The sequence below is a fragment of the Mustela lutreola genome, chromosome 10, assembly GCF_030435805.1.
Source record: "Mustela lutreola isolate mMusLut2 chromosome 10, mMusLut2.pri, whole genome shotgun sequence".
NCBI classification, from domain to species: domain Eukaryota; kingdom Metazoa; phylum Chordata; class Mammalia; order Carnivora; family Mustelidae; genus Mustela; species Mustela lutreola.
The window spans coordinates 9,097,555-9,108,833 of NC_081299.1; the positions used below are offsets into that span (position 1 = coordinate 9,097,555).

An 11,279-nucleotide genomic window follows, 5' to 3' on the forward strand; every position below is an offset into this window, starting at 1 on the left:
GATAAAACAAGGAACAAACCAAAAATTCAGTGCTCACAGAGGTGACATGTCACAGACAATAAAGGAATAAGTAAAGTGTGTGGTCTTTCCAGTGATAATAAAGGCCAAGAAGACAAAGTAAGTAAGTGTCAGGGGTAGGGGTGTAGGGCTGGGATGAGCATAGGGATCCTGGTGGGGAGTTATACTTTAAAATAAGGTGGCCTGGCACAGCCTCACTCAGAAGGTGACATTTGAAGAGACCTGCAGTAGGGGAAGGGTTGAGCTCGGTCATTGTCTGGGGGGAACAAGGTTGCACCGAGAATAGCAAGTGCAAAGGCCCTGGGGCCTCCTTGGCAGACTAAGGAATGGCGAGTGTGGCCAGAGTGGAATTGGGGGGTTGTCCCAAGCACAGTGGGAGGAAATGGTGTTTGTGATGCCCACGGGGACGTCTCCAGGGCCATTTCTAGTAGCAGTGCCCCAGGATGTAAGCTGGAAGTTTGGAGCCCTCATTTCTAGCTGAGGCTGGCTGCATGAACCTCTTTCTCCTGTGCATGGGCGCTGTCCTAGAACTGCGTCCTCACCTGAGTCTGTGACTCACCTGACCTGGCCAGTGCTGGGGAGATGGGGAGATGGGGAGGGCAGGGTGTGGTATATAAGTGGAGGAGGGTGACTGGCTCCAAACCCTGTCCTGAGTGGCCCGCCCTGAGCACAGCCTCCTCTCTTTCTTCTGTGTTGAAACAGCACTCTCTCTTCCGTGTTGAAAACAGCACGATGGCAGTCCCGGTCCTGCTTCTCCTCCAGGCGGCCTGCGTGTTCTCCATGGGGGTTGGGCTGTGGGTTGTCTGCAAACATTTCCTCACTGCAGAAATCCCTGCCGCCATCGGCCACCCCATGAAACTGCGGGTCCTGCACTGTATTTTCGAGCTGTTGGTGACATGGGTGAGTGGTGTGTTTTATTTGTCCTGTCTTCTGGAGGCTGCAGGAGGGAGTTGGGAAAACACCCTTCGGAAGATTGTGGTTGCATTAATGCTACTATCACAGGCGTGGAGGCTAATACGTAACACATTAGTCATGAGGTTCCCAACCCCTTCCTGGTGTTGCTCAAGCAGCAGTGGGCTCGTAGCCACGAAATGATAAAATGACTTACATCCTCCGTTAATGGGGGGGGGGGGATAAAGCCCTGCTCTAGTCCTGCTTTCCTGCCTTCCAACCTAATTTCTTCACAGCGCACGGCGTGATGCTGTGAAGTGAGGAATGAGCCCCCATCACTCCCTAGTTAGGTAGCAGCAGCCAACAATAAAGAGATATGCGGCCAATTAGTAAATTAGTGCTAATTTAGTAAATTAGCAAAACTACAGAATGTGACTTTAGAGGTATATTTTGTTACTTTTGAGAGATGGAAAACTATTTATGGAATATAATCAGATTTTGCTCGTTATTCCTGGTGTGTGAGTTTAATAAAACAGGTATAAATGGGTCATGGGGAGACCAGGTTGTGCATGCGGATTGGTGGTGCTTTTCCAGAGGGATGATGAATTAAACACACAAAAGTGTTGAGTCTCTTACATAATGGAAAGTTAATTGCAAACACCTGTTCTCATGAGGGATCCGTCCTGGAGAAGCACCCTCAGGCTGAAGGTTTCCTACCTTCAAGTTCAGCTTTCACAAAACCCAGTGATTTCTCCTGTGTCTTTCCTGCCCTTGACTCTGACAGTCTGGTAGTCCTGGTTCCCAAATATGGTGACTCCTTTTCCTCATCTGCAAAAGAGGGGGAATAACAGTCTAGACTTTGGAGCATGGGCTCTCAGGAGGGAAGCCATCCTGAGTGCGGCTGATGATGCCTGGGGCAGAGGAAGCCCTCGTTAAGTATTAGCCTTACTGCTATTTGCTGATTTGTTTTTTTTTTTTTTTTTCTACAAAGAGGTGTCTTGTGACTCTTGTATGTCACCCACCAGTTCCCAGCTCTGGGATCACTGATGGGAGAGAGAAAGGAAGTCCCAGAGAGCCTCTGCCTTCAGGATGCTCAAACTGTCACGGAAATGTCCATGGGGAGACAGTGAGAAACAAGCAAACTCACTAGAAATTAATTGTTTTACGCAGTGACAAGTGAGACGAAGAAAGTGGAACAGGGCAGGAGGGAACCACAGGGCTTCTAAGTCCGGGGTTCCCTGAATCTGCAACGGCGACAGAAGGCAGAGTCTCTGAATTTGGGGGAAGGGAAAAACCACTCCATTTCCCCTCGCCTCTAAAGGAAAAGTGGTATTTCCTTCCATTAGGAATGAAGAGGACAAACCACAGTTGTGACAGCAGAACCCGGGGTTTGTCACCAAGGCGCATGCCAGCTGTTTTCAGAGCAGATGACATTTCTTGCAGACATTGCAAAAACCTGTGTGCGGGCCTTGTTTCTCTGAAGTTATGATAGTGTTAATCCAGCCAGTAGGTCTTGCTACTTGGTGTGGTAATAAAGAAACACGTGCATTATTACTTGGCTCATGCACCTCCCTGTTTTGATAACTATAATTGAAAAGAAATTGGTTTCCTTGGTAACCCCATGTATTTTACTTTATGTGTTGGAAATGTTCTGTCTCAAGGTCCACAGGCATCACCGAAAGCCAAAAGGACCTTGGGGCAGAGCCGCTCGAAAGAGTGTGCCCAGGGAAGAGCTTACTTTGTTTACTTTTATGGCGTGTTATGCTGACTCCCAGACATAGGAGACAGAATACCATAAAGATGGTCCCTCACCCCAGCCCCCCGGCCCTGACAGCTGACTCCCGGCCAACCTGGTTGCACCCGTGACCCTAACTTTTCCCACTTCCTGTTTCCTAGGAAGCAGATCTTGAGTATTATATTTATCCAAAAAGCTTCAGTAGGTATCTCTAAAAGACAAGAACCCCTGACCTTTCATTTATTTTTATTTTATTATTTTACTTTGTATCCTTTTAAAAATGTAAGTTCGATTATTGGCCATATAGTGGTATTATCAATTTCAGAGATAGAGGCCCATGATTCATCAGTCTTATATCGTACCCAGTGCCCTGCTTAATGTCACCCTGTTACCCCATCCCCCCTCACCAGCAACCCTCAGTTTGTTTCCTATGATTAAGAGTCTCTTATGGTTTGTCTTCCTCTCTGATTTCGTCTTGTTTTTTTTTTTTTCTCCCTTTCCCTATGATCCTCTGTTTTGTTTCTTAAATTTTGCACATGAGTGAGATTGTTTGATAATTCTCAGACAGACTTATTTTGCTCAGCATAATACCCTCTAGTTGTGGTTGCCATGTGGTTGCAAATGGCAAGATTTCATTTTTGATGGCTGCATAGTATTCCATTGTGTATATGGACCACATCTTCTTTATCCATTCACCTGTCAATGGACATCTGGGCTCTTCCTACCGTTTGGCTATTGTGGACATTGCTGTTATAAACATCGGGGTGTAGGTGCCCCTTTGGATCACTAAATTTGTATCTTTACCCCCCACCTTTTAAAAAACATAACCACAATGTCATTATCAGGTCCTAATAGCAACTAAGGCTTGGAATGGCCATGTTGGCTAGGCTGGTCTGGGACGGCATCTTTGGGATGAGAGGTCATGTCCAGGCCATGGGGGGTGAGTGTTCTGGGTTAGAGGGACCTCGTGGGGTGGCCAGAAGCCTGGTTTATGAGGCTGGGTATCAGGTGCCTGGGGAGAGAGGAGGAAGGGGCAGTGTGGGTGGACCGAGGTGGGCTGGATCTACAGCAGGGTCATGGGGGCACATGCGGTAGAGCAGGACTGTGACTCAGCCTGCCCTCGAGCCACCCTGCTGGGGGCCACGGGCAGCGGCAGGACTCCACTGTGTGAGCGGAAACCCTTCCCACCTCATTTCCTCTTCTCTCACCAACAGGGGATGATTTTTGAGAAACTGAGAATCTGCTCTATGCCTCGGTTTGTCCGTTTCGTGCATGATCTAGTGCCACTCAAGGAGGATCCAGATGTCATGGTCACAGATCTCTACTACGGGACGATCCCTGTGAAGCTGTACCAGCCCAAGGTGTCCTCCTGCACCCTCAGGCCTGGCATCGTGTTCTACCACGGCGGTGGGGCAGTCATGGGGAGCCTGAGTAAGAGTCCTTCGCTCAGATCCCCATCTGTAGTGGGAAAGTCTCAGAGCAGAGTGGGGGGGGCACCTGCCTTCCAGCAAGACGGGGCTCTCCCATCACTGTCCTGGAGTCCAATCTGTAAGCTGCTACAGGACAGAGCACGGCCAGAGAGGTAGTGGGGCCCAGATTGGGCTGGCAGCAAAGATATGGAATGTTTGGATCTCTTTCTGGAAGTGAGGAGACCCAAATATGGGGGGGGGAATATATATACACACATATGTATTTATGTATTTATTTGTATAATCTATGTATGTATATGTATATACAGGAAATTCACACAACATAAAATTACCCACTTTAATTGTTAAGATCTTATTAATTTATTTGATAGAGCACAAGCAGGGGAGGGGGAGGGGCAGAGGCAGAGCGACGAGCAGACTCCCTGCTCAGCGGGGATCCTGATTCAGGACTTGATCCCAGGACCCTGGGATTGTGATCTGAGCCAAAGGCAGATGCTTAACCCACTGAGCCATCCAGGCACCTCAAATTAGCTGCTTTCAACTGTACAATTCAGTGGCATTTACTACACTAACAATGTTCTACAACTACCAGCTCTATTTAGTTGGAAATAAGGAGTTTTTTTTAAAAGTGAAAAAACAAACAAACAAACAAAAAAACCCAGAGACACAATCTTTTGTTTCAGGCCAGATATTTCCCGAGACAAATTTTGGTACAGACAGGAGAATCAGAAATTTGAGGAGAGTTAATAAGAGGAAAAAACCTCAAAATGAGACAGTTTTATTATCTTAACCTCCCCCACACAGGTGCCCCAAGAATTTAAGGGGAAAAACAATTTTATGTGGTTTCAGCCCTGCCTTCTAAACTGTGGAAAGACAGAAGCCCACAGTGGTAGTAGCCTCGAGAAAATAAGGGATTTCTGGAGCCGTGGTTTGGGTTCTGTCTGCATAATGAATGGCATTAACAGTCAATGGGTATTAAATAATATTATTAGTAATTAATATTTACACGGCAGGCACTGTAGAGACCCTTCATGCGCGTCATCTCATTAACCCCCGCACAGCCCTGTTGTTATCACTGTGCCCATTTTTTAAAAAAGATTTTATCTACTTATTTGACAGACAGAGATTACAAGTAGGCAGAGAGGCAGGCAGAGAGAGAGGAGGAAGCAGGCTCCCCGCTGAGCAGAGAGCCCGATGCGGGGCTCGATCCCAGGACCCTGGCAGAGGCTTTAACCCACTGAGCCACCCAGGTGCCCCAGCATCTCAGATGTTTTGAATGAATTGCAGAATCCATGGGGAAAGAGGGGATCTTAGAGGAAGTTGTTCAGACAGGACGTCCAAGGAGAAATTCTAGCAAGTAGAGGAGGAAGGCTTCTCCGCAGCTGGAAGAAAGTCTGCAAAGTCCCATTAGGATCAACCCCAACTCTCTGTCCATGGTGGTTGTCAGAGAGAAGGGGCAGCCCGTGGTGAGGGCTGCCAACGGAAGCCACTAACCGTCCTAGTGAATGTTAAAAACCTTTTATTTTCTAGGAACCCACTATGCCATATGCTGTCGTTTGTCCAAGGAAAGTGACTCGGTGGTTCTCGCAGTTGGGTGAGCACGGGAATGTGGAGGTGGTGCTGGGTGGTGGCGTGGGAGGCAGGGAGACAAAAGATGCTGGGATTCCAGGACACTGGGGCACGGGATGGGCTGTGAGCAACCCTGAGCGGAGGAAACGAAAGAGACAGAGAGAGAGAGAGGCAGAGAGCGGCACTCCTTCCTGCGGGCGGCCCTCCGGCATCCCGTGCAGGCTGTCACCTGGAAGCTGTGTGGGGAGGGGTCTTTGTCGAGCAGATCAGGTGCAGAACTTTGTGCACATGAGCCCCGTTGGGTGGAACGTGCTTCACTGGGCCGAAGAGCCCGGCATGTTCCAGACACTCAGCACCTCCTTCCATGCAATGCCACGGTGCCCCACGTGGTAAACCAGATGAGGGCAGACATTGCCATGGCATTCCCAAGCACTCCCGAAGTGTGTGTGTGTGTGTGTGTGGGGTTCACCCGGGTGAGATCTGTCACAGGAACTGAGAAGGATTAAAAAGCCACTCTCTCCTACCTGATCTTGGAGAGTCGACCTCCTAGTTTGGAACCTCAAAGAGGGCTTGGTGGACATGGGGCAGGCGAGACCTCCCGCCCCCACCGCCTGACACAACATCCCACGGGAGTGCCATGGTTTCTCCTGACTAATCTTTCCTGCAGCTTTGTTTAAATGCACGAGCCATAAAGAAATGCCATTTGCTGGGGTCTTAGCAAGAAAAAATTTCCCAGCTTCCTTGCAGCACAACTGGTTGACTGAGAGTGAAAAATCGGTCCTGGATGAAGAAGGGGAAATCCAGAGAAATCAGTCATTTTATAATTCTCAACTGTGAGATATATTCTGCCTTGGGGAATTCTTGATTCAGCCGTTGGCCACAATACTCCTTATAGCTCTGGTCATGCTGAACAAAGACGTCGCCGGTCTATAATACCAGCAACTCTCTACAAGAAAATTAGTTTATGAATCCAAGGAAGATAAGGTTTTAGAGTTGAAACATTGCTGTCCTAGCCTGAACTCAGGACAGCTTAAAAATAGGAGGCATCGGAATGGAAACGGTTGGCAAAAATTCGTTGATCCCATAGAAGAGTTGTATATTTTTAACGTTTGAAGTGGTAACATTTCTCAGAACACCCAGATTTCTGGAATCTCTTGAAAAATGGGGAGGTCTAGCATGCTGGGCAGGTGTGCTTGCATGACAGCAACCTGAGCATGGAGACCAGGGACTCGTGTGGCTCAGCTGCTGGGCAGGAATGGCCCAGGGAAGACACGGCTGGCCTGGAGGAGACCCACAGGTTAACTGCTGGTCTCAGCTCACCTGCCAAGGTGAGCTTGGCAGGATTCGTTAGAATAGAAACCCAGGCAAATCTGGAGATGCTCATAAAGGAACATAAGATGAGGGGACAAGTGTGAGTCAAGGATGCACCAGCAGGTTGGTACAGAAAGAAGGGGTTTGTGTTGGTAATTGCTCAATTGTTGAGGGCTCTTGTGGTCGTTGTCTGTCCCCCAAAGGGGCACTGAGACAGAAGGAACAGCAGCCACTACTCACTGAGCCGATACGCCAGACACGGTGGACTGCATGTCCATCACGTCTTTCAAGCCACATACCTTCACTTCACCTGCTCGGGCTTCAGAAAGAGAACTTAATGGAAAGAAATTTGGCCTAAAGGATGCTAGACACAGGTTTGGTTTTGCTAGGGAGCTGGGTGTAAACCGTGTTCCTTGATTCTTTTCTAGATACCGCAAGTTGCCCCACCATAAGTTCCCTGTGGCGCTAAGAGACTGCACTGCAGCTACGACCCACTTCCTAAAGTCCCTGAACATGTACGGCGTGGACCCAGGTCGGGTCGTGCTCTGTGGGGACAGTGTGGGAGGGGGGATGGCAACAGCAATCTGTCAAAGGTTTCTGGGCTGTCCAGATCTCCCCAAGATCCGTGCTCAGATGCTGATCTACGCCAGTCTCCAGGCTGTGCACTTCCAGTTCCCCTCCCATCAGCAGAACAAGAATGTCCCCATGGCCAGCCAAGACTTTGTCTTCTACTGTTGGAGCGCTTTCCTGGACATCAACCCCTCCTGGAAAAGCACTGTCCTGAAAGGCGCCCATTTGCCTGCTGAATTCTGGGAAAAATATAGAAAGTGGTTGGGTACAGAAAATATCCCAGAGAGGTTTAAGAAGGGAACCTACCAGCCAACCTCTGTGCCCTTGAATGAGGCTGCCTATCTGGAGACAAGCCTCGCGCTGGATTTCATGAACTCACCCCTGATTGCAGAAGATGAAGTCGTGTCCCAGCTCCCCGAAACGTTCATTGTGAGCTGTGAGTTTGACCTTCTCCGGGATGACTCGCTGTTGTATAAGAAGCGGCTGGAGGACCTGGGGGTCCCAGTGACTTGGCACCACATGGAGGATGGTTTCCATGGGGTGCTTAGTACCTTAGATATGGGCTGTTTGCACTTTCCCTGCTCTACAAGGATTCTGAACGCCATGGTTCATTTTCTAAAGGGGTTGTGACCATTTTTCCTTCCAAGACTAATGCATTCCACCACCATCTGGTTCCCCAGCAGGGCTCTCTGTTGTGATGGAGGTGATGTTGAGTGGGGCTGGGTCGAGGTTGCCATGTCCTTCTTGCTTCAGGTTCCAGAAATGTAGAATGCATGCTTCTGATGTCTGGAGGGAGAGCAGTAGGAGAGACAGGTTTGGGGGCAGGGTGGCGCTCTGTTCCTGTTCACCATTGGGAAAACATGAGCTGATGATCTGCAGCAGTCATCTGAGAGTGAATGATCATGTGAAGGGTGCCTCTGGCTTCCCTGAGGGAGAGTTCAGGCTGGTCTAGGCTGTGGGTAGCCGGAATGTCCATTTGGCTGGCCTTGGAACGAAAGAGGGACACATCCTGTGCAATCCCATGGGCTCTCAAATCTAGCTCAAAGGATGTGGTTCTGATGTTCCAGACTGCTGGGTGGAGATGGAGAACCTGTTGTCCTTCTCCTTTGGGTACACAGTGATGTTTCCCCCTCTGTTCCTCTGCCTCTGAACTCAGAGTTTCAACTCTTTAGACTGGAAGAGTTAGGACAGGATAGGTTTTGCGTAGTAGTGGTTGGAACCTCTGGCAGATGAAGACAGCCCAGAGCCACCTGATGGGGGAGCTCTGGAGCTCTTGGAGTCAAGGGGCCAAAGGGGGCTGAAGATGTGTTTTTGCAAGAACTGTTTCCGTTTTAAGACACAGAATCAGCTCAAATTTGCCTAAATCAGAGAAACAATGTATTGATAGCTATGAATTCTGGGGATAAATCAGGTATCGTTTGATCCAGGAACTCAAACAAGCTGGTGAGTTGCCTTCTCTTCTTTCTTCCATTCTGTGCTCTGCTGCATGGATGGCCCCTTCCACTCTGCATATGGTGGCCCTGAGCAGCTACATATTCACACTCTCCAGAGTCCCGTGCCTCATTCTCAGCCATCCCAGCAGAAACCACACTGTAACTCAATGGCTCTGTGGGCTTGCTGAGTAGTGTGTCTAGTTGCCACAACCTAGAGAGTGGAACGCTTTGACCAACCAGGACTACGTTCCATGTCAACCTTGGGGTGGAGGGTGGGATCCGTTCCACTGGGGGCTTGGACTGAGCGTGAGGGAGGGAGGGAGTACTTTCCTCTAATCAACGCTTACTACTCTACTGTAGATATCAATGCTTACTCTGTTGGTGGACATCAATGCTTACGCTACTACAGAAGCTAAATGAACCCTGAATCAGAGTATTTGGAAGGGACAAGAGATGTCAATGACCACTAGGTCAGTTGACCACCTGTCCTGAGGACATTTCCATGAAAGAGAGGCCCAGATTCCCAGGGTGGTCCTACCTGGTCTTCAGGAAGCTCTGCTCCTGGTTGGCTAACAGCTTTTATAGGCCAAGATCCAAGTCTACTTCACAGAGGCCCCCATGCATGTCCTTGACTTGCTTTCATTGAATGTTTATGCTGAAACATGGGGCAGAGAGGAATCCCACTTCGTGGCTTCTGGATCCATTCACAGCAGAAGACCAGCAGGTGTCTTTGTTGGAAAGATAGGGACCATTCACTGAAAGGGACTGGTCTGGTGACCACTCAGCTGTTGGGCAGGATGGGATCTGAGGAGAATGGTCTCTTCTAGACTAGGTCTCTCAATTGAGTCTGGGTAGGCTCATCTCCTGGAGTGTGGTCTTCATTGTTTCACCCTGCCTCTAGAAATAGGTAAGTGGGACTGAGCTGACTGTGTGGGAACTTAGGTGGTTAGCTTTTCTACTGTGGGGTGGTGAGGAGTGTGGGAGCAACTGGAGGACCATGCCCAGAGGAGATGTGTTGGTTGCATTTTCAGGACTGGAAGAGCCTCTGGATTTAAATTTCCATCCCCCTCTGATGAGAAAAGAGCTCTTTCAAGTTGCTACCCAGGCAATTTGCAGCCTGGCAATCCTGCTCACACCCATGGACATGCAGATAAGAACCTCAAGCCTAGGATTTCCAGCCATAAGTTCCCACTTCACTTTTTGCAGGGCACCTTTTTAAAATAACCACTTGGGGGTCCAGCCCACAAGATGTAATTGACCTTTGCCTCAACCACCTTATCAGAAGCTGGTACTTGCTACCCTGCTCCCTCTCCTGTTTGCTTGAGACCTGAGACAGAGAACTGCCCTTCCCTCATTTCCTTGCACACCCCCAATACGTTTCTGGGATCTGTGAGCAATAAATCTCATGAGTTTATTACCTTCGTGTGAGTGTATTGAAATGACCCCGGGTCTCCACTTCCCCAGGGTGGGAGCTGGGATGCGGAAGGAGCTGTCTGCCTATCCCATGTGGGTGCCTCATGTCTCCTCATTCAGCAGGTCATGATCTGCATATTTTTATTTAATCCACCAGCTCTGCACTGCCCCCCCCACAACACACTCATTTGTTCATCACATGAATTCTACAAAGTAGGTATTCTTAAACCCATTTTACAGATGAGGAAACAGAGGCCCAGAGTTGTTAATAACAATGCTCATTTCCCATCTCTTTCCAGTCAGGCTCAAGACCACATAGTTGGTCAGGTGCTGTGATTGAACCTCTGACCCACCTGACAACACCCCCTTTCTGCCATGTCCCATGGCCCATTAGCCCTTTCCTTTTCCATCATTTAGAATTAAAGGACACGACTGAGCCACATGACCTTATTTGAGTCATTTGCCATCCATCTAGGTAGGTGTCAGCTGCTGTTTGATCTGAGTCAGGTTGATGGAGCCAAGTAACTTTTTGCCCATCTGGTTTCCTTTGCTGTTTGACTGCAGCTCTCTCAAAGTCTGAGTGACTTTAGAATTGGTCATTATAGCTGAGATGCCCAGCTAATACCAGCTCAAGGTTGATGGACACCTGCGTACCATTAAGCCCTGACATGGTGCAAGTGTTTTCTCAGTAAATTCCCAGGACTCCCCTGCAAAGATCTGCCAGTTAGTCCAGGGCCAGCTGATAAAGGAAAACGTGTTGAATCCCAAATTGTTCTCGTTGGTCAGATGGCAATTGAGGACAAGGTCCTAAGACAAATTTGGAAAAATGGACAAAACCAGTCTCTACTGCTCTTCCCTCCACTTTCCTTTCATTGTCTTCCTCATGGTACTCCTCACCCCCATCCAGGA

General features: G+C 48.9%; 1 protein-coding gene across 1 annotated transcript; it reads left to right on the forward strand.

Moving 5' to 3' along the window:
• The first annotated feature begins 726 nt into the window (after positions 1-726).
• AADACL3 (arylacetamide deacetylase like 3) lies at positions 727-10,353 on the forward strand. Its single transcript, XM_059137731.1, has 4 exons — positions 727-918; positions 3,859-4,075; positions 5,605-5,668; positions 7,383-10,353. The coding sequence occupies exons 1-4, from the start codon at positions 751-753 to the stop codon at positions 8,152-8,154; spliced, it is 1,221 nt and encodes a 406-aa protein (XP_058993714.1). The 5' UTR covers positions 727-750; the 3' UTR covers positions 8,155-10,353.
• The last annotated feature ends 926 nt before the right edge of the window (positions 10,354-11,279 follow it).

Coding starts and splice junctions, on each gene's coding strand:
- AADACL3 (XM_059137731.1), top strand. CDS start 751: ATGGCAGTCCCGGTCCTGCTTCTCCTCCAGGCGGCCTGCGTGTTCTCC. Junction 4,076..5,604: donor GGCAGTCATGGGGAGCCTGA/GTAAGAGTCCTT, acceptor TTTATTTTCTAG/GAACCCACTATGCCATATGC. Junction 5,669..7,382: donor TCGGTGGTTCTCGCAGTTGG/GTGAGCACGGGA, acceptor ATTCTTTTCTAG/ATACCGCAAGTTGCCCCACC.